Consider the following 26,175-nt stretch of genomic DNA (forward strand, 5'->3'; position numbering starts at 1 on the left):
TTGATTTAATGCACGTTTGGGCCTGGAATAACAGTTTTTTATAACATGTTTTTTATAGAAAACTACAAGATCAGAAATCATCCACAGGACAAAATGAAACTACTTACAAATTACAATAAAGAAGTGCATATATCTGTGAAAAAAATTGTCAGCACAACACTTGAAGGCCAATTCTAGTCGCACAATTTTCTACATTCAACTATTCTAAATATAATAATAATACAAATAAATAAATCTGCATTCAACAACCACGCTCAGCAACTTCTACATGTCTGCAAAGAAATTAGTTGAATTGTCAAGCTTGCTTCCCTTGCTTACATTTTTCCTCTTGGTCCCTGCAAACATTGCCAGGAGCACACTAGTTCATAAGATATTTGTAGTAATTATTCAGAAAAAAGATTAAGAAAGTTTTAATCTAACTAAAGCCAAGCCAGATTTAACCTCATTGTATAACTCAATCATAAAAAATTGATGCATCAACAAACACACGAGTTACATGACTCAAAGAATGCTATTGAAACCTAAAATGATTTCTGCCAGAAAATTAAATTCAAGTTTTACCTTGCAGTCTATAAAGTGAAAAATTGAATGCAACTAAAGATATTGGCATACCTTTAGAGGGTTTTGGGATACTAGCATCGACATCCATCCCATCGCTATCACTATCTGAAGCCGCAGAATGGTTTGGCATGCTATTTTCAGATCCTAGCAGCAATTCATCCAAATTCCACAGCTATATAGATTTACAGGCCTCGGTAAGTTGAAAGCATAGATTATGTAAAACAAGCTATATGCAGATAAAAATAGATAGACAGACAAAATGTAGATTTACATATATGAATATAACAGTTGAGTTGCAGAGAGACCCTGACCTTTAGTGTTTGATCATGTGAAATGCTGCCAAGGATTTTTTTATCATGAGAAAAAGCTGCAGGGCAAGAAAACTAATTGCAGTGAGAGAAAAGAGAAAAATGCAAAAGATTATTGAATTGCTTTGCTTCTGTCTACAATAGCTAAAAACTTCAATTATCAGTTTGCAAAAAGGAATGGTGCCATACCAAGACCTTCCACAGGGTATTCAGAATGCTCAGCAATTGGCTGAATTATTCTATTTGGCAGAATACCTACCAGGCTATAAAGACAAAAAGGGAGATATTAGTTGAACTAAAAACATAAGTGTGGAATGTGAGTTTTTTTATACAAAAACCTCACCTGATTATTCCATTCTCTGAACCAGTTATTAATCTATCTTCGTCAAGCTTAAGATTTAGAATAATCTCATCAGACAAACAACTTGAGAAGCAAGAAAAAAGTTATAAGAAAAGGAAAAAGCTCATCATGAATGTATTGACCTTTAGCATGGCATCAACAGAGTTTGGGGAGAGATCAACAAAACGATCACTAATCATTAAAAAACTACTATCAATATCAACCAAAAACAAGTAATGCAAACCAAATTCCAAAGTAGAAAAGGATATTGCAGGGTCCTCTATTCCATCCCAATATGGTTAGGACAGCATGTAAATAAAGAAAACAGACATCCAAGAAAGGCATATACCTGCAATCCTTGAAAAATCCCCAAGAGTACAACAACAATGTTCCACTTTGTGTTCCACAAACAACCTTTCTACCGTTCTAGTCCAAAGGGGAGAAATGCAACAGTTAGGCTTATAAAAAAGAGTACAAGGTAACCTGGAAAGATATACGAGTAGTAAAAAGGCTTCATCACTCACTGATGAGCAATGAATAGCAACAACAGCAAACTCAGCAGGTCTCTTCTATGCTACAGGCCTTTATTTCAAAGCAAATCTAGAAACTTTTACTTTTCAAGAAGAAATTAAAACCAACCTTCATAATCACAACAGAAAGCAGCTCATCCTCAGAGAACTCGGATCGAGTTTGAACCTGATGTACATTAATATCGTATATTCTTTCATTGAGTAAACGTAATTGATAAAGGCACTGACAACCAGATGCAATCAAAATGACAAAGTGGTGGAAGCAAGTAAAAGAGCATACCTTGTTGCTTCTTAAGTTGCAAACAGATAAAGTGCCATCCCCACTGTGTTAAATTTCATAAAAATTAAAGCATGTATAAGAGAAGTGGAAATATCATAAAATGGATGGCATCATAAGCACTGGATGTAGTGAAGAAAATGTTATCACGTGATGAATTTGCATCAAAGCACAAAACTTACAAAAGATTAAAACTGGGAAGCTAATAGAAGCTATACACTACATTCTCAACATGAAAATAGGGCAGTCTACACTCAGCATATGAAATTTGAGAAATGAACATTGACATATAGGATTAGGAACATGGTAACAAAATTTCAGAAAATTAAATTTATAGGTACTACTCCCTGCCTCCCAAGCAGGCAACAAAAGAAAAAATGAGGGGGACCAATTCCCACATCCCAGTGAGTTCAACTATAACAGACTTGATGAACTTAAGAGCCCACATCTCAGAACAAACCACATTTTGCAGGATTTTACCAGAAAGGTTTGTAATAACAGACATGAACGCATACGGAGAACAAGACTACCTTGTTCCAATCAATTTCATCGAGTCTGATGCAAATGTCATATCTGATATATATTCTTCATGAACATGTAAAGTGTTGCAGCAAGTACGTTGCCTGGTATCCCATACCTGTGATGGCATTACGAAAATTGAAAATATGTTCATTAGACAGTTAAAAGAAAATGGTTCACCATTAGCTGCTTGGGAAAAAAACACTCTTCTCACTAAACAATAATAAAGACTCATCATTTATCACTGAAACAGAAGGTGTCATAGGCTGAACTCTCTTTACTCAACTAAAAACAAATCTAGAGCAGAATTCTTGATTTCAACGCAAAAGATGGTGCCAAGGGATACATGCTGCATTTAGATAATAATGCACAGTTCAACTAATTATTCTACAGATAAGATGAACTCACACTAATCAACAAAGTGATTTTACTAGTAATAAGATAAAGAGTATAAATTTCATTGGATACAGACAAGAATAAATTGGATAACAAATATGCATTAAGTATGTCCACTGTGAGGGAGCTACCCAGTAGCATTTATGTTTGAAAATACTTGATCAACCCTGACAACATAACCACCAAAATACATCCCTTAATTGCTGTTCCTCGAGTTTTACAGAGCTTACAAGTATAAGTTACAACAAGCACAGTACATTCATTTAGCACACCCTCCATAATAGCACACAACTATAGTGCACTTTAAGTCATGAGACTGAATTTTCAGTAGTAAGGTGAGTGAAACTTCACCTTAATACAACCTTCATCATCACCGGAAGCAATGGTAGATTCTGTCAAGTTAACTATGCGATTTACAGCAGCCCTACATATTTGGCAAGTAACCCGTTTAATTTTACAAAAAGTCTCGACATCTATGATAGTGTGACTAGACTCAAAATTTTGATGTAAAACATACTCATGAGAGTTATCAAGGCGTGCAATAGCCGCACCAGTTTCAACATCTGTTGCAAGAATGGAACAATCTGGAGAGCCGGTGACTATAGCTGAGCACCAAATCCGATTTCAGTAGGCGAAATGAACCCAAAAAAATACAACGAGTACTATAGAAAGCACACAAATTACCACGTCCTTCGTTGACGAAACGGAGAGCCCTACATGATTCGGTATGAGCATTCACTTCCAGCAGCCTGATAATCAGCATAAACATAAAAGTTTAACAAAACAAAACACATGAAATTCACAATTTTGTATTGCCCAGGAGAAAATTGTACCGTTGTGGCGTAGCTTCTGCATCATACCGGTACCTAATGGAAAGGAACAGAGAATGTATCAACAACATCGTAATTCATATGATAAGAGTTGGAAAGTGAGAGTGAACTCACAGTAGGAGGTTGCCGGTGATGAGACCAGCCGCGACGATATTAGTTGATGGATGAAAGTCAAGATCAAACGGAAGCTTTTCCAAATCAATCTCCATTTGGTAATAAAAATACGCTACAGCTGAAAATACTAGTCAATTTAGGCGGGATGGCGGTTGGAGAAGTGCGGCCGTGGCAATTCAGGCGCCAGGGAGAAGGAGTATGTATTTTCTAGGGCTTCTTCTCCTATTAGGCCCAATAATGAATATAATAGCCCATAACTTATTTTCCATTTAATGATAACTTGGTATTTAGCAATTACTACTCCCATTAACTGACTTGAATTTCTTATTTACTTGTTTCACTTGTAACTCAATTATTTTCTTTTTTAGCATAACAGTAACAAAATCTCCTCTATCTTAATTTCCAGCAAATTATGGTTCTACAACACTCTTTCCCAGCACCAAGTTTAGCACTACACATTGTCATCCTGAATCTGTTGATGAAGTCAATTTATTAATTCATTTTTAAAGCATGATTTTATTAATTCATTAATTATATCACAAATTATCATGATGTTAGTCTGAAAAAGTACTACAAATCATGCTATCTCATCCGGCACGGCGGAGCTCAAGCCAAACTAAGATGTTTGCATCGTTATGCAGGCTTAATTTTCCCCCATTTTCATGATTAGTAAATTCTACAATTTTATCCAGCAATTATCAAGAAAAATTTCGATGTCATAAAAACACAGAGAACGTAATATTTAAACATTCCATTGATGATTGATTTACGAAGAATTATTGAACATAGCAAATAGAGAGGGTTATAGAAGAATCGGGGAAATATTCCACAAAACAAAACTCCATGAAATTTCTATCGATTTTTCGGCGAAGGCAAGCGGAGGGGAATCGAGTGGATTGCTACCGAGAAAATAGAAGATTCTGTGATGAGCCTGCCGTGAGAGGGGAGGGGACATTCTCCACTACAGGAAGGTGGAGCGAAAAATATGAAAATTAGGTGGATTGTGGTAATTGGAAAATATTTGTCGTGTGTTTCTAATTGCATTTTTTTTTTTCGCCGTAAATTTTGACTCTCTTCCAAAAATTACAACCTTAAATTAATTGCGTCTCTAATTTAGCATCTTTGTGGGGTATCTAGGATTGTAATTTATTTAATGAATCTCAAGTAAATAATTTCCAATTGTCTAATTTATAATTCCTTAAGAGTAAGATATTTTCTATGTATACTTTTAGGCGTTGTTCGATTGCCATGACTAATCATGAGACTATCCATCTAAAATTAAGTTGTGGGATTATTTTAGTTGTAAGAGGATGCTATGACTAATTATCATGAGACTATCCATCTAGGATTAAGTTGTAGGGTTCAATCTTATGAACCAAACATGATACATATTTAATCATGGAATTTAATCTTGGCAACCGAACACCCCATGAATATTGAAACATTGTTCCCTCTAAAAATCTAAATTAGTACTTTTTTTTATAGAAGTACTGTATGCATAATATTTACATATATTTTTTTTAAAAACAATAAGTAAATACATATTAATAAATTAACATATATAATATAAAGGGAGAAAAAAAATGATTAGTAATAATTTATTATGTTCATTTAACCATAAAAAAGAAACAAAAAATTAGTAACAATTGAATCATGATAATTGGATATTTATATTATAACTTTAATTAATTTTACATATTACAAAATTTAAATAACAATAAAAGTTAATAAATACAAGAAAAAGAATACGAAATCAGCATAAAAAGAATTAAAAACGGGTTTACCGTTCTCTTTATTATTTACTGTAGTGTTAATGTTCAAGGATAACATGCCCGTGGCGGCTCCTCCCACATCTGGTTGTGGATATTCTAGTATATTCTCTCCGTCTTATAAAAATATAGATAATGGATATGACACAGAGAATTAAAATTAAATTGGTGAAATAAGAGAGATGAGAAAGAATAATATTTAAAGTAGTTAGTGAATAGTAGGACCTATATTATTAAATTAGTATAATTTTTTAAAAATAAAATGCATATATTTTTGGACGAAAATACAAAAATATAAATATTTTTATGAGACGGAGGGAGTACTAATTAAACAAATATTACTCCTAATAAACTAATCTCCACCTAAACTCAACTAGGAAATGCAGCCTTAAAAAATACGGAGTACTAGTAAACAATAAGTGCTACTCCCTGTAGGCACTTTTCCAAAATCCAAAGTGGCATTATTTATTTAATAATAACTCTATATAGAAGGAGTAGTACAAATAAATTATCACCTCTATGTATAAGTATAACGGATAGCAGCTGAGGAAAAGAAGAGTAACTGCGAGAAACTGAAATAGATTAATGGGAAAAGCCTTACAAGATTAACTGATCAGCACTGATGGAATCAGCAGCAGTTGGAAGCGGTGCTCCAAACCTCTGTTGCTCATCATACCTATATCCACAGCCATAGCATGTCAGCTTTTCCTCTTTCATTTCAATTCTCTCTTTAGAATTTAGATCCTCAATTTAATCTTTCATCATTTCTATTTTCTTTTTAGTTTTCTAAATTGCTACTTCTGAAATATAGTGGTGCTCCTCTATTTAGCCAAACATTTCACAAATTATAACCAAGTCCCCGGTTGTTTTAATTTTGAGGGATAGTGTAACTATGTTCTTAGAATAACATAATCTGATTATGCATTTGTTAGAAGATATACTCAAATCACAAGAAGATATGAATACATTCATGATATATTCCCTCCGTTTTTTAAAAATATAACTCTTTTCATTTTAGTTCGTTCTTTAAAAATAAGCAACTTTCAAAGTTTCTATTTTAGGAAATCTTTACACCCTATACATCAATTTATTTATCACTTATCCCACTACAATTAACAACTTAAAGTGGAGCTCATGATCCACTAACATTAATTCCATTACTTTTTTTCTCTTCCTCTCTTACTTTACTAATTTTTCTCCCCCTCTCTCTTACTTTATCAAATTGTGCATTAAAACTCGTACCGTTTTAAAACTCCCTATTTTTAAAAAACAGAGGGAGTATCCATATATTTTTTGTAGATAATCTAATAGGATTAGGATTAGGATTAGGATTAGATATAAAGAACCCATGATAAATTGTAGGAAAGAGAACCAAGCATACTACAAGAGAAAATCGGGTGTTTGGGGCACTCTACTACTACAATAACGAAAATGTACCCACTTTGTTATTTCTTTCATCTATGGGAAAAACGCCAACCGCATTGGCGTGTTATTAAAGTAAAACGCCATCTAAACCGGCGTTTTACAATTTATTTTTGATTTTATTAAAATACACTACGTATTATAACACGCCATTCAGGTTGGCATGTTTAAGTAAAAAACGCCACTGACAAAGGCGTTTATAAGCAATTATTGGAAAAAAAAATACATTATTTTAATTTATAGACGCCGACTAGGTTGGCGTGTTTAAAAAATTAAAAAAATAAAAATAATTAAAGTTCAGAAACGCCGATGTCATTGGCGTTTTTAGTCAGAATGAATTATACCAGCTTCTCCTCCCCCAAATCGCGAAACCCTCCTCTCCCAAATCGCGAAAACTCACACTCAACTGCTGCTTCTCGGTGATTTCGCCCTCCCTCCATCAATTGCATCAACAAGGAGTGAATTGGTGTCATTCTTCTGCATATTTGATACATTTTTAGGTTAGTATGCTTATTTTTTACAATATTAAAGTAATTTTTTGATAGTTATTTAGGGTTTGTAATGGGTTGTAAATTGAGTTGAATTTTTGTGTTGCATTTTTATTTAGCGTAGTGGCTTGTTTGAATGACATTATTGTTGATTAATAGTTGAGATATTGGTGTTTAGTTAGGGTATAAATTTGATTAAAAACCAAACAAGGTAGTGTTGTTCAAGCTTAAAAATTGGGCAACTTGATTGTGTAGGTGGAAAATTATGGTTATATAGGTTGCTTTGACATGAGTATGATCTTGGGTTTAAATGTTTAGGTTGAATAGTATCCAATTATTGAATGTGTTTAGGTTTGTGTATTGTTTAATTTGAATTGGGAATGTTGTGTAGTTAAATTATGGCAACATCATCAACTTCTCGTCGAAGGCTCTTATGTGGTCCTGAGGACCCTTCCGTATTGTATCTTCAAAGACAGCACGTCTCTCAAAATATATGGGTAGGAGTAGAATCAGAATAAGTAAGATGTAGAAGATATGAAGGGATTATTTGGGATGTTCCCATACATCCCCGTGTTTTGGCAATAATAGACCAGATGGGATTTGGCGGCGTATTGAGGTGTGGTAAACCAAAGGACATTGACCACCATCTTATCACCGCGTTGATTGAACGATGGAGGCCAGAGACTCACACGTTTCACTTTCCAATCGGTGAAACGACAGTTACATTGGAAGACGTGGAGGTCTTATGGGGTCTCAAAGTTGACAGTGATGCTTTGACTGGTTACATCCCCCCTAAGGAAGCCAACTATTGGATGCAACTTTCTTTGGAATATCTTGGATTTACACCAGATAAAGGTGAGTTGAAAGAATTGATTTGGAAACAGACAAGCTTACCAAATCAACTAAGGATTGAGTTGAGTGATGAACACGAGCATTATATATATGTTCAATGTGCTCGTGTTTATTGGCTGCTTTTATTTGGTGGTCTGATGATCCCGAACGCCTCCGAGAATAAAATTCCATTCTTCTACTTGCAATTTTTCATGGATATGGAACGATGTTCTAGCTATAGCTGGGGTGGTGCGACTCTTGTTTGCTTGTATCACAATTTATGTGAAGCTGCCCTTGGTAAGAGGACCGAAGTCGGCGGAGCTTGTACTCTGTTACAATTGTGGGCTTGAGAGAGAATCCCAAATATTAGGCCGAAGATGATAAATCCCGTGCATGTAGACTACGCACCATGTGCAGTCGCGTAAGTTGTTCATTAATTATTCTTTTAAGCATAATTTTCATTAGTTTTCGTGTTATTCGCTCATAATTTAATTTTTTTAGATGGAGTGGTCCGACATCATATGTAAAAGCACCCGGGCATTGCATTGAAAATGTCAGAGATCAGTTCTCCAGAATGCACGACAACCAAGTAATTTATGTAACTTAAATTGTTTTTTGTTTTGACTTAATTTGTTTTGACTAAACACACGCCTCCAACATCAAAATCTTGTGTTGCAGCAAAACTTGGTACTTGTGCTCTCGTAGACATACCAACATCGTAACTTATGACATGATGACTATTTTGTTGAGTAATTGCCGAATGCTCAACAAATAATTCAATTTGACCTCCTTTAGCCATACTCTCACTGAACATTAGTGGCATGCATACTTCTTCTAGTAGAGTACCTATAAACGTGACTGCAGATCCAACGCATATGGCACGTTTCCATATTATTTGAATTTTGTTTTCAAGTATGCTTATACCCATCCTTTCACAAATTGTATCCACAAACTCATTGTAGGATATACATTTGTCCAACATAATGAATCCTGATGAGAAAGGAGGATCATATGAAATAACTGGTCCGGAAATTATCTTTCCACCCCAATATAAATTGACACACCACGACATAGTATCTGCAATAACGTAGCACAAAAATAAATATGTATTACTTTTACACTTATCATTATGTAGAAGAAACTTTATACATCATCAATATTTTTGTAATAAGTTACACAACAATGTATACTTTCATAACAATCCATCAAATATTGGTCAAAAATTATGTATGCTAACCGAATAGGAGGACTAATGAGTGGAAGAATAGGCCAAAATCAAAATCTTCTCTCTCAAATCGCCGATTGGATCGTCCCGGGCAAGGGTTTCGCGCAGCTTGATGGTTTTTCGCATTTGGGTTGGCTTTAGCATTAGGGTTCGTCATTTTTGGGGAAAAACTGGACTGATATATGTCCGCGATAAAACGCCAACCATGTTAGCTTTTTTAACTAAGACACGCCAATGAATATGGCGTTTTTATAATAATTTTTTTTTTAAATATGGTTTATTTTGCTAGAATTCGGCTTAAAGACGCTTACTGAAAAGGCGTTTTAAAAAACACGCCAACAGCATTGGCGTTTTTCCAGTAAAATAATGTATTTAAAGTAAATCAAAAATAAATTGTAAAACGCCGGTTTAGATGGCGTTTTACCTTAATAACACGCCAACGCGGTTGGCGTTTTTCCCATAGATGGAAGAAATAACAAAGTGGGTACATTTTCGTTATTGTAGTAGTAGAGTGCCCCAAACATCCGATTTTCTCCATACTACAATGTAATCTTTAAAGTTCTAATGTCTTTTATATCTTGTACTAGTCTTTTATTTTCCGCATTGTATTTTCTAACGGCATTCAATTGAATTGACATAGTTTCAATTGATTTTTCAGGCCTTATTTTTATAGAAAACTTTGAATGGGAGGATAAACATGATCATTCATATTTAAATGGCAATTTACAAACTAGAAATAGCTACATTGTTGAGTCTCAGCAAGCGGTGGTTGCTGCTGACGATGGTCGATGCTCTGAAATTGGTGTGATGATGCTTGAGAAAGGTGGCCATGCTGTTGATGCTGCTGTTGCAACTGCACTCTGCCTTGGTGTAGTTAGCCCAATGTCTAGTGTTATAGGAGGTGGAGCTTTCATGATTGTTAAGTCTTCATCTTTGCCCGTTGCCCTGGCAATCGACATGAGGGAAACTGCACCAACAGCTGCATCACAGGTCTCTACAGTTTCCTTTAAGTTAAACTTCTCCGCTCTTATGAATTTCTCGGAATTCGAGATTAGACTACTTGTTTAGTTTGCACGTCTCTGTGTGTTTTCTTGGTGCAGAACATGTATGATGAAAATGCAGGAGCCAAATCTGAGGGGGCGTTGTCGATTGGTGTTCCTGGTGAAATAGCTGTCCTTCATGCTGCTTGGTTGAGATTTGGGAAGTTGCCTTGGAAGACTTTGTTTGAGCCTGCCATTAGGCTTGCCAAAGAGGGCTTTATAGTCAGTCCATATTATTAGAGAACATGTTCAAGATGTTGTAAATGCTACCCTTCAAATCAAAGCAGTGCATGATGTTAATGAGTCGTGTGAAGAAGATGTTAAGTTGCCTGCACAAGAAGATGAGAAGAGAAAGAAATAATTATGGTGTCCTTTGCAATTCCTTTTGTTGTTAATTTGATATAATTATTTGTGTCTTTTGTGATCCTAGATCGATCAACATATGTGTATTTAAGCTATATCAGCTTCTTGACAACCATCGAATCAATACACTGTATTCAACAATTTACATATTCATATTTCTCTTCCAATGGTTCCCAAGCTTTTCTTTTACATATGTCGGAGCGTGTATTGCCAAGCAAGCAGAGAAGATCATGAACGACCCTGGCTTGCGAAAGGTCTACGCACCAAATGGCACGTTGCTAAAATCTGGTGATACTTGCTACAATGAGGAGTGGGGGAGCAAGGAGCGGAAGCCTTTTATAACAGGACAGCTGGTGAGCGACTAATTAGGGATGTGAGAGAAGCAGGTGGGATTTTAACCATGGATGATCTGAGAAACTACAAAGTGAGGGTCACAAATGATGTTTCTATAAACATTATGGGGTATGACATACTAGGGATGCCTCCTCCATCAAGTGGAACAGTCGGAATTTCTTTGGTGGGTGGTAATAGATAAAAAAAAATCGCTCGTGTTGCACATCATTTCCCATTTTGGTTGTCTGATAGAGTAGGGGTTCATCTCATCATACGTTGATTGGCATTTTGCTGATTTATGATTCACAGGTTCTGAATATTTTAGCTAGTTACGGAGGTTTAGATGCTGTAAACAGTCCTTTAGGCTTGCATCGTCTAGTTGAAGCGCTGAAGCACATGTTGGCAATCAGAATGGACCTTGGAGATCCCAATTTTGAAAATATTAGTAAGACGGTAGCTGACATGCTTTTCCCTTCTTTCGCAAAGAGCATCAAAGAGAGGATATTCGACAACACCACATTCCCTCCTGAGTCTAATTTTTGCAGTGTTCCTACAAAATTTGATCATCTCCAGTTACAAATTAAACTGATTCTAAATGTATACTCTGTGGCAAGTGGAGCCAGCTTATGGACCACGGAACAAGTCATTTTTGTATTGTAGATTCAGCTCGAAACGCTGTATCAATGACAAGCACAGTGAATTCACAGTTTGGAAGTGGCGTGCTCTCCGCGTCTACTGGTATTGTCCTTAACAATGAAATGGATGATTTCTCAGTTCCAACTGACCTGTCACATGATAAGCTCCCTCCTTCTCCGATTAACTTTATCAAACCGAACAAAAGGCCCTTATCTTCTATGAGGCCTATCATAGTCCTCAAGGTATGGCTGCTTCTCTAACTTTTGATATCATAACTTTGACTAAACTCATCAGAAAAAAGTATACAACTACGGAGTCGAAAGAACTTTTTGTATCGTGTATAGGACAAACAGCCAGCCGGGGTCATTGGTGGCAGTGGCGGTCTAGACATTATTCCTGCAGTGATCCAGGTGTTCATCAACCATTTTCTCCTGGGTATAGATCCACTAGCAGCGGTTGAGAATGCAAGAGTATATCACAGGGTATTCTGATTTCTGAATTTTGCCAAAGCATAACTTCATACACCTAATATGTCAGAAACAAGAAAATGATTTGATATGTTTCTAAATGCTGTCTCGTATGAGAACTGGACGGTCGTAGACAGAGAGCACATTGAACTTGCTGAAAAGCTCAAGGATTTCTTGAGGGAAAGGGGCCACCAATTGCGGGCTAAAGCAGGGGGAGCAATATGCCAGCTTGTGGTTCAGAATCTGACCGCCGCAGTGGGTTTGGGGCGAAAAGGGAGAGGTGACGGCGTGCTCCGTGGTGTGCTGACGGCCATCAGCGATCCTCGGAAAGGCGGGCAGGCTGCAGCAATGTGATTGTGTTTCTTGAGAAAATGATAGAATTTCATGTTGCTGCGTTTCTTGTGAATAATTTCATGGCCTCATGCGTAAAGCATATAATCAAATTAGCTGACTTTTGTAAGTCCAGAAGCAAGTACTATGTGCGAATGCACTTAACAACGTGCATATGACTATAAAAAAAGTTGATTGTAAAGCACGCATAGTGTTATGTAAACATAAAATATAATTATGAGAATTGAACTTTAACTAAATCACTTCTAACTTCTAAAATATAATCTTATCAAACTTTCGCATAATTTGCTACTATTTTTTAATTTAATTTTTCTTCCAATAATGTTTGATTTTCCCAATTCTTTACGTGGCTTTTTTATTTTGAAAAAAATATGATTTATGACTAATTATGTCATTTTTCTTTATTTTATTTTAATTCATAATACTACATCTTATATAGTATGCTCTAAATTAAATTCTTATAATTATGTTGTGACGCATTTCATATATATTAGCTAAATAAAATCTTTTAGTAGAACTTAATGAATTTCTTAGCTTCAGTATAATTTATGAATGCGCATACGCTTTGAGCCCAATCGCACGTGCCTGCCCAGTGCTCAACCCAATACGACCCGGCCCGGTACCGTAAACTAAACATCATTTGTGGTTGGGCCGCCGTCGTCTTTCACTCTCTCTACTTGTATCTCTCTCTGGCATTCTCCTCTTGCAATCGCAAACCCTTCCTCACAGACCAACGCTTCCATCGCCAAATCTCGCTATGTACAGCACAGCCGCCTCAAGAGCTAGGTCTCTCAAGGTCAGCCTTAATGCCCAGCCTATTTCTTCACTTTCTATTTCTGTTTTCTCGCTGGCTCCATTGCTTGTTCCTATTTTTAGATCTAATGATTCCTCACACGCTGAGATTGATGATGTTTGTGGTGGATTTGTTCTGACCTTTTTTTCGTCCTTGGCTTCATTTTTCTACTCATGTAACAGCTGGTTATGAGCATCTTTATTTTCACAAGACTTGATTCTGAACATTTGCTAGCTGTTGCCTATTGATATACCGTATATGCGCAATCAAATGTATGTCACTGTTGGTGAAAAATGCTTCACAGGATAGAATTATCATTTAATTGTCGAATAAAAAAAAATCAAATCTCTAGTTGCCAATGGTTAGTCTAAGCTTCTTCGTGCTAATGGAAGTTGGGGATCTTCGTAAAGGAAAATTGTTTTCAATGAACCTAGCTTTGCACCGTGATTTCAGTGTGCAGCATTGACGTTGCTTTTCAATATGGCTGCCGCTGTTTCTCTGTTATTAGGTGCTTAAGATGAGTTTGTGATGGTCAGATAGCTTTGCACCATATTTCAGCTTAGTGCATTGATATCGCTTTTGAGAATGTTAATCTTTATTACTTTAGTATCTTGTACTCCCTCCGGCCCAAGCTACTTGAGACATTCTTTTTGGAATGAGATTTAAAAAATTGAAGATTAAATGAAGAGAGAATAAAGTAGGAAATAGAATAGAGTAAGAGAGAGAGAGAGAGAGAGAGAAAATAAAGGAAGAGAGAGGATATAGTTTTTGCCAAAAAAGGAAGTGTAGCAAGTAGCTTGGGACAACCAAAATGGAATATGTTGCAAGTAGATTGGGATGGAGGGAGTACTTTGAGTTCTATGTCACAACAACAAGAGGGCGGGGATGTAAGATGTTTTCAATACAACTCAGTACAAACATTTTTTGCCCTTGCAGCGCCTGACAGGTTCTAGAGGATGGGTTAGATATGCAACTACTGCTGCTGCAACCCAGTCATCATCTGCAGGTCTCTTCAGTTGGTTGACGGGAGAGAAGTCATCCTCACTTTCATCACTGGACTTCCCCCTTAAGGATGTCACTCTTCCTTCTCCACTACCTGACTACGTTGAGCCTGGAAAAACTAGGATTACCACTCTTCCAAATGGTTTCAGAATTGCCTCCGAAACTTCTGCGGTATGAACATATTTATGTATTTCACTTTTAATCCAGAAGCAAGTATTATTTTTTGATATATCTGATGTCAGTGTTACTGACTAAGTTTATTGACCAGACTCCTGTTGCTTCAATCGGCTTACATGTTGATTGTGGCTCAATCTATGAATCTCCAGATTCATTTGGTGCAACACATCTGTTGGAGCGAATGGCCTTCAAAAGTACCCTGAATAGGAGCCACTTGCGCATTGTACGAGAAGTGGAGGCAATTGGTGGTAACGTAACTGCATCAGGATCACGGGAACATATCAGTTATACATATGACGCACTAAAAACTTATGTTCCTCAAATGGTAGAGCTCCTGATCGATTGTGTAAGGAACCCTGCATTTTTGGATTGGGAAGTTAGCGAACAGGTAAGCTGTCTCTTTTGCATCTTGGTATTTGATACACCATATTTGTTTGCTCATCTTTTTTCTTGATTAAGATATTATGATACCCTGGACAGCTTCGCAAGGTCTCTGATGATATTAGTGAAAGCTCCAAAGATCCTCACCACTTGCTGATGGAGGCCATTCATTCAACTGGCTATTCCGGTCCTTATGCAAATGCTCTCTTGGCTTCTGAATCTGGAGTTCACCATTTGAACAGCACTGTGCTAGAGAAGTTTGTTACTGTAAGTCTGAAAAATTTTATATATTTTGCTTTATGCATTTGATTTCTTAACACATTAGTTGTCTTTGAAAAAAGTCACTCTAGTCTTCATATAGATTCTTATTTGTTTTATTTATTGATGACGTTGTTCAGAATAACTACACAGCTTCTAGAATGGTCCTTGCTGCATCAGGTGTTGACCATGATAAGTTGGTGGAATATGCAAAGCCACTTGTTTCTGATCTACCTAATGTTCCTCATCCTTCTGCTCCAAAGCCAATTTATACAGGAGGCGATTTCCGCCTCAGTGGTCCTTCAGGGGTCTGTATCACGAAAGCCCAAATTAGATGTATATGTTGTGCTAGTTCTTAGCTTGTTGGCTTGGAAGCATTAACAACACTGTTTTTTTTTAATGTACTAGGTTACCCACTTTGCTATTGCCTTTGAACTTCCTGGTGGATGGATCAAAGAAAAGGATGCTATAACATTAACTGTTCTTCAGGTTTAATCAGTTACCTATTCATTTTCTGAATATTTTGTTTCTTGATTGGGTTTAATGTTAGTTCGAGTAATGTGAACGTGATTTATGGGTATACTGGAAAATGTTAATCAACTAAAAAGGTTGTTGCCATCATGTGGAGTGGTTCTTGAGTGTTTATTTGGTTGAATTTTTCTTAATCTCATATTTTATATGCATGTCAATATACTCCAATGAATTTTGTAGATGCTGATGGGTGGAGGTGGATCTTTCTCAGCTGGTGGTCCTGGGAAAGGGATGTACTCAAGATTATGTAAGTAAAAGTGACTTCGTTCCGTTGTGTTAAACTTCACATATTAATTGTAAAGCAACCCATTATGACCTAATTTCAAATCTGTCAGCATATCCTTTGCAATTAAAGGACTAAATTCTTGCTCCATATCAATGAGTTTATACTTTTATGTTACAATCATTTGTCAGTTTCAAACTTTATCCTATATTTCCTAGGTTTAATGAATGCCAGTAGGTTTATAATGGGTTTTTTTTGGCAACTCATATGCAGATCTCCGTGTACTGAATGAGCAACCTGCGATTCAGTCCTTTACGGCATTCAACAGCATTTGCAATCACAGTGCATTATTTGGAATTCAAGCATCCGCAGTAAGCATAACTGTTTGGCATATGTTTCAGCATTGATGAGTTCCTATATAATGAAAAGTTGTGTTTAGTGCTGCATAACTGTTTGGCTTGCTATTGATAATTTTTTCCCTTTATTCTATTTAAGCTTTGGATGGATTTACATATCCGTGTTTCAGCTTTATGCAGTACCTTTGTCTTGGATTTTATATGTATAATTTTTTCCTCTAGTGTTTTGCGCTTTAACTACATCTGCTAATGCTTGTAAACATATAATTTGGTATCTGCGGACTGGTAATTCATTCACATAGCTGCAATTTTTCCAATAAAAAGTGTTCTAGACTGATGCCAGATTGTATTGCAACATGATTTCTAGCTTACATCTCAGAACCCACTTGTTATGATCAACCAAGCATGGACTATTAGTGGAGGTCGTGATTTTTTCATCTCCTAGAAACAGTAACAAAGAAAAATTTCTTCCTGAAGAACAGAAAAGTTAGAATAAGAAGGAAGAATAATTGTCATCCATGACTTCTGGATGCTAAGCCCACTTGTGTAAGCTTAGGTTTGGTACATATATATATATCTTAACGCTGAAAGGACAAATATTGGACCATGAGTTTGTTGAGGAGACCGGTGCTAGATGTATTGCAGGCCTGGCCATATGTTAGATAAAGCCTTTGATCTTTGTGTAGTACTGTGGTATGTAATCCACTTGTTAGGGTACCTTTGAAGGGCACCACTCTTGAAAATCTGGTGATGCTTGTATTTTCTTCATAAGGTTTATCAGGATGAATTTTTATGTTTGTACATGGTACAGTTCTCTCCATGATATTGTTAAACCCTTGACACGATGTGAATGGAAGAGTTGGAGTTGATGCACTACGTGGTAGATGGATCTGGAATGAAAGATGTATTTTAACTTGGAGAGGCCTACATACATTGATATAATGATTGTATCATAATTTTGAATAACTTAGGAACTCAGCTACTGTTAGTGGTCTGTTTATAAGCTATTCAGGGTATTGCCATACTGATGCACAGTTTTGGTTTGAAGTTGCTTCTTGACAGTGATTCTGTAAACCTCTATCTCTGACAATTCTCCAATTTTCCTTCTTGGTTCAGATGCATGTCTTATTTTAATTGACACCATAATCATGATTGATATTATGCACAACATTAAGCTTCTCACTTTAGTATCCCAGTTTGATTGCAACCATTTGAGAATGAACATTTGTTTCACTCCCCACTTTATTTGTTTCTTTCTTTGTCAACTATGATCTGAAATGGATTCCGCCTCTTGGAATTTAGGAATCTGATTTTGCAGCTCATGCCGTTGAGATAGCTGCTTCAGAGCTCATTACTGTTGCAACTCCTGGACAAGGTTTTGCCATTTACTTCTGGTTTCAATTCAAGTCATCCATAACTGTTTCTTGTAATCTTGATAATATCTGTGCTTTTCAAGCTTATGGAATATCAATTCTACTTGTTAAAAAACCAATTAAATTTATAAAATATCATTCCACTTTCTGCTGAACTTCCACCTCCCTTTTCTGCCCTCTTTGTTTTGCAGTTGATGCGGTGCAATTAAATCGTGCTAAACAGGCTACAAAAGCTGCCATTTTGATGAACCTAGAATCCAGAGTATGATATATGGACTTAAAATTAACATATTTCATTTCTTTGTTCATTTGTGCTTGAATGTTTTGTTCACTTTCTGCAGATGGTTGCTTCAGAAGACATAGGCAAACAAATTTTAACATATGGAGAGAGGTCACAGTCTACTTATAGTTTTATGCTAAGAATCTTTTGTTACTAGGAATGGGGATTGAACTAAGTCATTCTGCGGAGTTGTGTTTTGCGACTTTTATCTCTAGGGCTATCTGTGAAGCCTGTGATTTTGCATAACCTAAACGCCAAATGTCTCACCTTGATTTTGCATCTCTAGGAAACCGATTGGTCATTTTCTGAAGGCAGTTGATGAAGTTACCATTGAAGATATTACTAAAACTACCCAAAAGCTTTGGTCAACTCCCCTCACCATGGCATCTTATGGCGACGGTTAGTACACATTTTCCTCAAAGAGTTATTTTATAACGATATTTTTAAGTCCCATATGATTGTTATGGGGATCACAACATAGGCTAGCATGCCCTGTGTGACTTCAAGGAACTCTCCCCAACCCCTGGATTGCTATATTTATTTTTCATTTTCTGTTTTAATCTACCAGTGCATCTTCTGCCAACCTACGAAGCAGTTAGCAGGGTTTTCCAATAAAAACCCAAGTTGTCCGTGTGTGGCTCTGATGGGACTGTTGATGATGGCCGTATTATCTCTGAAGGCGACTTGAATCTCGGCTGCCTTTGGATGGATATTCAATGGAGATGGGGACAATGGACCCTTCTCTTTGGACAATAAATTATGAGCTACTACTAGGCAGGAAAGCCATTTTCACACACAAATATGTTACTTTGCGAATTAGCATACCAATTTTTATTATGATTGAGGTTCTTGTTGACCGTGGAGTATCATAACTCAAATGTTGATTTTTTGAGAGCTGTGATTCTTTGATGAAAGGTAGCTCTGTCATCAAATATGATGCTTAGAATAAATATTTCACTTGAGAACCTAGAATACACATGGTTGAATGGATAATTTGATATGGTGGTTTTCAAATATTTATTTTTCGGAAATTTGATAAGAAATATATTATGTACATAATGCTCGTCAAAAATACGGGTTGTGAGTTTAGTTTCTATTAAAAAAAAAGAGAAAAAAAGATTGTGATAAAGAGGGAGGCAGATTGTCAAACCTAAAAATATGTTAGATGATGCTTGATTGAGCAAAAGTAACAAGCAAAGGTTTGAATTAGATGAACCTAACTATAGGTTGGGCCTTAAAGTCACCCCAAACCCACCAAAGTCGTACACATTTGGACAAAGAGCACACAGTATTTGCACCTTCTGCTGTTTCTAGTCATTTTCTTACAATGTAAATAAAAAAATTGTCTTGTCTAATTTGTCATGTACTTATTTGAGTAGAACAGAATTTACGCCAAATAGAATTCGAATTTTCTATTCTTTTAGTTTCACTGATTATAGTAGGGGAGATGCAGATATAGTTCCCTCATAAAAGTAGTACCACCTTTCCACCAAAAATATGAAACACAATCAAAACATATATAGATTACAGTAGATTCTTTCTTCTACGAATTAGGACTCGTGATTTTATTTTAGTCAATACAAATTAATTAATGTCACCTCTTTCAACAAACAGGACAAATTGCTGATCAATGAGAGTTACAATCACTGGCTAGTTCTACACTACACATGACTTCTTAAATTAAAACAACACAACTTTTATTACTCTATCTTACTATAGCTATACAACTAGAGATTATGTTTGCATGGATTTGTTTACTTTTATTCTTCTATATATCTAGTGAACTCATAAATATTTTATTTATTTTTATTTTAAAAATAGGCATAACATTAGTATTTATTTCCAATATGTAAACAGTATACACTTGCCATATAACACAATTAACATTGTATTTTAAGGTTCTTGTTAATTAATGTATTAGAGTCCATCTGTATTCACAGTTTTATTTATTGATGACATCAATTAAACAACATGACCAGCTTACTAATGCTACTTTATATTTTACGCCACCACTAATAAGAGTGCATATTTTGATTCAATTTAGTAATTATTTCTATTTAGTGTTGTTGTCTCATGCACAACAACCACTCAACTTTGACTATTCAGAAAAAATAATTCCAAATAATGTAAAGGTTTAAACAATCAAACCTATATATGCTGGTTATAATGACAAATATGAGTTGCCCATTACCATGCACAAATTAGAACTTGCTTTATATGCGGCAAGTTTTGATTAAAGCCAAATAATAGTTTTATATAATAAAATATTTACCTTGTTTTAAATCTCATAGAACATTTTGTAACTAGATCAAGATATTTATTATTCTTTGTCATCCCTAAAGTAAAAGTTAGGTAATGCAAAATGCAATTTGAAGTCATTCCTTCTATGTTTGAGTAATATATCCTTATTTAGCGAAACATTGTATGAAGGGGTTGAACAAATATGTTGCCAGAAATATCTCTTGAGATGAAACAGAAAGTGTCACAAAAGCAATCAAGAAGTACATATAGCTAGAGAGATAAATTAATATAAGAAAGTAAAGAATGATAATACTACTAAATTAAAGAGAAAATGCATCATAGAATAAAACATTTTGGGCACAAATAAGCAAGGCAAAGATGGGGATGGTTCCATGTGACTTTTAGGAGTAATAATGAGGTGGTCAGCATGCCTAATCATCACCAAATTAAGCATTACCATCACACACGACATCTCCCACCAAATGTGCTAAACATTTCTCTTTTTTCCATACTTTGGTGGCCTCTTTTGTCCCTCTTATTTTGCAACTATTTCATTATGCTCCTCTCTATAAATTTACACATCTTAATTCATTAATTGATCAAATTAATTAAGTCTTCAATGAATTGCATGATAGTATACACTACTATATATGTAGTGGGAAAGCTAAGATTCTAAATTTTTTAACTTTATATAATTCGTCATTTTTTGAGTAGTTTTCACTTATATATATGCTGTGTAGAGAAAGACAAACTCAAATAGAAGATGAGAAATAAAGCGAAGACCATTCTTTTCCAAAACTGCGATTTCACATGCAAAAAATGTGAGACTTGGTATACTTTTCCTCGTTTTGATCAAAGGAGATTTGGCATCATTATACATATATAATCATCTCCAATATTACTTCTTATTTCAATTTCCTTCATTTTCTCTGGAAAATATATCTCTTTTTGTTGTGAAAAAAGGAACTAATAATGTGAAAGTTGTACATTTGCTAACATGATCAGTTAATTAAGGCTGTCATGTGTTAATTAATGGGAATACTTCTCCCTCTCTCTCTCTCTATCTCAACCACAATTTCAAACCTAGCTAGCAATTATGTAGTTTTTTGTCCATTATTGAAGCAAAACCCTAAATTCGAAGAAAACATATGTAACTTCTTTCTCGCTCGTTTTAGTCTAAAATGGAAAGGTTCAAACAACCCAATGACTTAAACTTAATTTTATTGGAAAAGAATATCACTAAAAGCAATTGATAATAATACTACTAGCGACATTGAATTCAGCCTTGAAAAGTTACTTCACATGATCATGGATTTTGCGTACTCATAAATAATAGTACTCCCTCCGTCCCGGCTAAGATGACACATTGCTTAGTCGACACGGGACTTTAGGAATTATTGGTTAAAGTGTTTAATTGGAGAGAGAAGGTGAGTATAAGTATTAAAGTAGAGAGATAAAGAAAGAAGAATATTTTAATAGGAGTGAGAAAAGTGGTTGAGTGTATTAATTGGAGAGAGAAAGTTACCAAAAAAGGAAATGTGTCATCTTAGTTGGGACAAACTAAAAAGGAAAACGTGTCATCTTAAGCGGGACGGAGGGAGTACTAATTTACTAGACTGTCAAATGTAACTAATTTAACTATACCATTATGTTGCCTATTTGGAATGGGGGAAAACTATACTCCTCCCGTTCCATGTTAATAGAGTCATTTTCGGGACGTTCCAAAATAATAGAGCTATTATATTTGGCAAAAAGCAATACACTCCTCTAACTATATTCTTTCTTAAAATCTCTTATTTTACTCTCTACTTCACATATTAAATATTTATTTCTTAATTTCCATGTCAAAAAGATATACATCTATTAACATGGAACGGAGGAAGTACTATACGTTGCCTTTCACAATACACACGTTTTCATTCTTTTAAGAATTAATTCGATCTTTGTTATGACATGAGTATCACTCTCGCTGAGGTGTTACAAGTTGCCAAATTTATGGTCCCATCCGTTAGATGAATTCAATCTAATTTTGGTTAATGTTATCGGAACACCTACAATAAGTCCCATCATTCTTCTTGTACCGTTGTTAGGTTACTCAATTCTAGTCTAGCACTTCTCAAAGAGTGTAGGTTGTCCTACACAAGTGGTGGAGAAAGACCCAAGTAAATTAAAGTCACGTACTAAGGTATTTCTGTTTAGGAATACCTCAAAGGAACGAAAGAGTATGAATTCTAAAGTTTTATAATTAGGAATGCTAAATTCTAGGAAGAAGACTATATAAAAAAAATCTAGTAGTATAAGGCCTAGCAATGTGATAAAATATGTAATACTTGAGCTCAAAGTCCCAATTCTGATGAATCATGACATAATTTTCTTAAAGTTAATATTTTCATAACCAAATCATAAATAGAATTTAAAATTAATTATAACATGGATAGTAAAATTATTGTTGTCCGGAACTATTCCATTCGAGTGAAATAAAATATGATGCATCTAAGGAAAAAGATCCGAATATAATTTTGGAAACTTGAAGAAATGCAAATCTGGAAGAAAGAGAGTAATATTTGTCCATATCTTTGGCTGGTGCACCATATTTCTTCTGTCTCTAAATTCTTACTAATATTTTATTATAAAAAATTGGCATGCACGGAATACCAAGATGATTATTGGGGCATGTCTATAGTGTTATGGGGGCCCCGCAAATATAATTAGTCAACACCCAACATTCAATTCCGGTCTCTCTTCTTGTCGCTGAAAAATGAAAATCATATGAATATCCAATTTCTTCTGTCCCGTTCTACTTCTATTATTATATAAATAGATACTCCTTTGTCCGTGAATAGAAATCCCATTTTTTCATTTTGGTCCATTCGCGAATAAGAGTTTTGATTCATAATTACCATAAATAGTAAAGAAGCATACATTCCACTAACTCATTCCACTCACATATCTTAAAAACTACTAATATATAAAAGTGAGACCTCTATTCCACTAACTTTCTTCCTCTCATTTTCTTAACATTTCTTAAAACCCGTACCGAAAATAAATGGAACTTCTATTCGCGGACGGATGGAGTAGTATATAAATATTTATCATAGGGTTAACTATGAATTCTTCTAATTTTTAATGAATGTGTGAATTCTATGTCAAAATTTTAAATTGACTAGTTCTATATAAAATCTCTAGCAACTATTGATATTACTGTTTTGATAACGTAACATTGTGTTTTTGTGTTCAAGAACTAACAATATGTTTTGCCTTGTGGTTAGACACTCATTTTTCTATAGTCGTCACTTTGAGATATAGTTATATCAAAGGCTTGGAGTTGAATTGAGAGTTTGAGAAGAAAATACTTTTATGATGTCTACGATCGTGGCCGGCGACCGAATTTCTCCCTGAGTATTGCATAATATTAGATGATAGCATTAAAAAGTGTCTTAACCGATTTTTTTTGGATGTAGTGAATCTAGCTGGTTGTGATTTTGCAATACTCACCACTGATTGGTTTGAGCTTTTTTTCTTATAATAAAACTCTTCATTTGTGACATTAAAATTCAGAAAAGAACATGATAATGATTTAAAAGATCTCATGTAGAGTCTCAAAGTAAAACAGAGATATAGTCCGTCTCTTTCTGAAAATTTTGAAAATATATCAGCTCTAAAAGAATCAAAAATTGAAAATTAAATATACTACTGTATAGTATACTCATAGTCATAGGCTCCATACATCAGAAAATTAATCAAACTCAGTGAAAGTGGAAAAAAAGCGTACAAAAAGATAAATTGAAGACAGTCTTTCTGTAGAATTTACGCATTCTAGATATTCCAATATGTATAATTGGTAAATGGTGTATAGTGTACTTGTATCTTTTCATGTATTTCGTTATTTGACAAATTGAAGACAGATAATGAATAAATTCAATCATTACAATATGCTCTCTGCAAACAATGCTGTGAAGCCTTCATCCTTTGTTTCTTTGACCACATGAAAATGCATGAATACCTAAATTACATTTAACTTCTAAGGATTAATACCCTTTAGCATATAGCAATACATCCGTGTAGGTTTGGGGTGTAAGTGGCCACACAAGAAAATCTCTCAAGTGGGCCCATCATGGGGTATAGATATTTCTAGTCCTAGCAACTTAAATCAGAATTTGACCAAATTTCATGATTTATAAACAATTAAATTAATTTTTAATATAATCTCATAAACTTTACTTTTTTTTAGCATTGTTGGTACTATACTTATAGCAAATTGTCTATACACAATACCTTTGAGCACGACATTACATGCCTTTAAGTATGACACGCTTGATTTACACACTTGCATGTGCATGTGTATGCTGACACAATCAGTAATCGTGGTCAATTATACCGCGCGTGCCATATTTAATGAATAATATTTTTTTATTATTGGAAAATTAGATTTTTTTTATTTATAAATACCTTTGTTTTTCACACCATTCTTCATATCTTCGGTTTCTCTTTTTTTTTTTTCTCCCACATTTTTAAATTTTAATCTCTTCTATTTTTAGAAAATTCACCTACTATATTAGCTGAATTTTCTCGACCTATTAGAGGCGAAATCGCTAATGCTAATGCGCAATCATAGTTGTATTTATGCCCGTGGCTGCTATATATCTAGGTGGCCGAGCAATGCCACTGAATTTAAGTTGATGCTCTATTGGAATTCATAATTTTTAATTATGTAATTGTACTATTAATTTTTTTTTTTATAACTCAATTGAATTAGAAGTTATAATCAGAAATATCAAATAAAATAAAAAGATGAATATATGATATAGTGAGTAAGGAACTTATGCATATGATTCTGAGTCATATAAAAAAAATGAAATTTATTAATTTTACCATTAAGGGGCCGGCTTAAGCCCATACGAAGTGAAATTTATTAATTTTACATTACTGAAATTTTAGTATTTTGTGTGATATCAATAAAGGAAATATATGCAAATTATTCTTCAAATTTTCAAATTAAAAATTAAAAATATTTGAGACTATTACACATGGGTTGTGGATGGCCTACAACCATTCCATACGATTTTTGTAAGTAATACACACTGCTAAAACAAACCTACTTTAATTAATACGTAGCACTTGTAATGTTGTTTGTTTGGAATTTAGCTTTTCAGAAGTAGTAAATTATGGGGGGTGCTTACACTCAAAGTCTTGTTAGTTAAATAGAGTATAATATTTGTATACCATAAGTAGTATTAATGGGGGAAATAAAATAGTAATGAAGGATTAAATTAATAGGAGGGGATGGAGATAGTGGTGGTCCATCAAGTATGCTATCTGCTCACTTGCCTTGCATATCAAGTATCCTTCTATTCCTCTCTCTCTCTCTCTCAACATTCATGGCAAAAGAATCATGATCAGCACTCCAGCTCCAAACCCATGTGACTTCCTATCATTTTTGCCATTCTTTTACTGTTTTTATATCTTTATTTTATATTAACCTTTTTCTTTTTCTTTTTTTCTTCAAGGGGCAAAGGTGTCCCTCCCTTTCGTATACCTATTTATTCCAATTTTAAATATAATGGATGTATTATTGTATATAGAGGAAATTCAAAACCTTATATGATTCTTGGAAACACACTAAACACTTATAGACATACACCGTTTGATTGAGATCCATGAAATTTTCTGTTAATAGTACAAAATTCTTACATTAACTAATTCAAATACCTACAAACAAAAAAAATTCCCCATCATCTTATATAAAAGACAAAATTTCCA

General features: G+C 34.8%; 2 protein-coding genes and 1 pseudogene across 6 annotated transcripts; 2 read left to right on the forward strand and 1 right to left on the reverse strand.

The window, feature by feature from the left end:
- Positions 1 to 103: 103 nt before the first annotated feature.
- On the reverse strand, positions 104 to 4,099 carry LOC125192280 (WD repeat-containing protein 55-like). Of its 5 annotated transcripts, XM_048089811.2 has the most exons (15): positions 3,876 to 4,098; positions 3,765 to 3,797; positions 3,616 to 3,680; positions 3,449 to 3,536; positions 3,283 to 3,355; positions 2,547 to 2,653; positions 2,020 to 2,062; positions 1,849 to 1,905; positions 1,559 to 1,635; positions 1,353 to 1,401; positions 1,213 to 1,259; positions 1,059 to 1,132; positions 873 to 928; positions 613 to 733; positions 104 to 335 (listed from the first exon to the last, which is right to left on the reverse strand). In XM_048089811.2, the coding sequence occupies exons 1-15, from the start codon at positions 3,968 to 3,970 to the stop codon at positions 265 to 267; spliced, it is 1,056 nt and encodes a 351-aa protein (XP_047945768.1). In that variant the 5' UTR covers positions 3,971 to 4,098; the 3' UTR covers positions 104 to 264. The 5 variants fall into 5 exon arrangements, with proteins under 5 accessions (XP_047945768.1, XP_047945770.1, XP_047945769.1 ...); XM_048089813.2 differs by lacking the exon at positions 1,849 to 1,905 and having other exon boundaries at positions 3,876 to 4,099; XM_048089812.2 differs by lacking the exon at positions 1,353 to 1,401 and having other exon boundaries at positions 1,213 to 1,293; positions 3,876 to 4,099.
- Positions 4,100 to 6,229: 2,130 nt separating this feature from the next.
- Positions 6,230 to 12,803, forward strand: LOC125195112 (glutathione hydrolase 3-like; annotated as a pseudogene).
- A 632-nt stretch (positions 12,804 to 13,435) lies between these two features.
- On the forward strand, positions 13,436 to 19,167 carry LOC125195779 (mitochondrial-processing peptidase subunit alpha-like). Its single transcript, XM_048094010.2, has 13 exons — positions 13,436 to 13,596; positions 14,530 to 14,766; positions 14,864 to 15,160; positions 15,253 to 15,420; positions 15,552 to 15,719; positions 15,820 to 15,900; positions 16,123 to 16,189; positions 16,439 to 16,536; positions 17,824 to 17,896; positions 18,086 to 18,156; positions 18,236 to 18,285; positions 18,461 to 18,573; positions 18,743 to 19,167. Exons 1-13 carry the CDS (start codon positions 13,558 to 13,560, stop codon positions 18,787 to 18,789), a joined length of 1,509 nt encoding a protein of 502 aa, XP_047949967.1. The 5' UTR covers positions 13,436 to 13,557; the 3' UTR covers positions 18,790 to 19,167.
- Positions 19,168 to 26,175: the final 7,008 nt, after the last annotated feature.

The sequence above is a fragment of the Salvia hispanica genome, chromosome 4 (assembly GCF_029641045.1).
Source record: "Salvia hispanica isolate PSC_SH4W2 chromosome 4, Shi_PSC_v1, whole genome shotgun sequence".
Classification (NCBI taxonomy): domain Eukaryota; kingdom Viridiplantae; phylum Streptophyta; class Magnoliopsida; order Lamiales; family Lamiaceae; genus Salvia; species Salvia hispanica.

What these genes read in the sequence shown, in the direction of transcription:
- LOC125195779 (XM_048094010.2), top strand. Translation starts at nt 13,558, where the DNA reads ATGTACAGCACAGCCGCCTCAAGAGCTAGGTCTCTCAAG. An exon ending in TTGCCTCCGAAACTTCTGCG is followed by an intron (nt 14,767 to 14,863) that starts GTATGAACATAT and finishes TTTATTGACCAG; the next exon opens with ACTCCTGTTGCTTCAATCGG. An exon ending in ATTGGGAAGTTAGCGAACAG is followed by an intron (nt 15,161 to 15,252) that starts GTAAGCTGTCTC and finishes TACCCTGGACAG; the next exon opens with CTTCGCAAGGTCTCTGATGA.
- LOC125192280 (XM_048089811.2), bottom strand. Translation starts at nt 3,970, where the DNA reads ATGGAGATTGATTTGGAAAAGCTTCCGTTTGATCTTGACTTTCATCCA. An exon ending in TTTCGTCAACGAAGGACGTG is followed by an intron (nt 3,537 to 3,615) that starts GTAATTTGTGTG and finishes TTTGGTGCTCAG; the next exon opens with CTATAGTCACCGGCTCTCCA. An exon ending in ATGAAATTGATTGGAACAAG is followed by an intron (nt 2,063 to 2,546) that starts GTAGTCTTGTTC and finishes AATTTAACACAG; the next exon opens with TGGGGATGGCACTTTATCTG.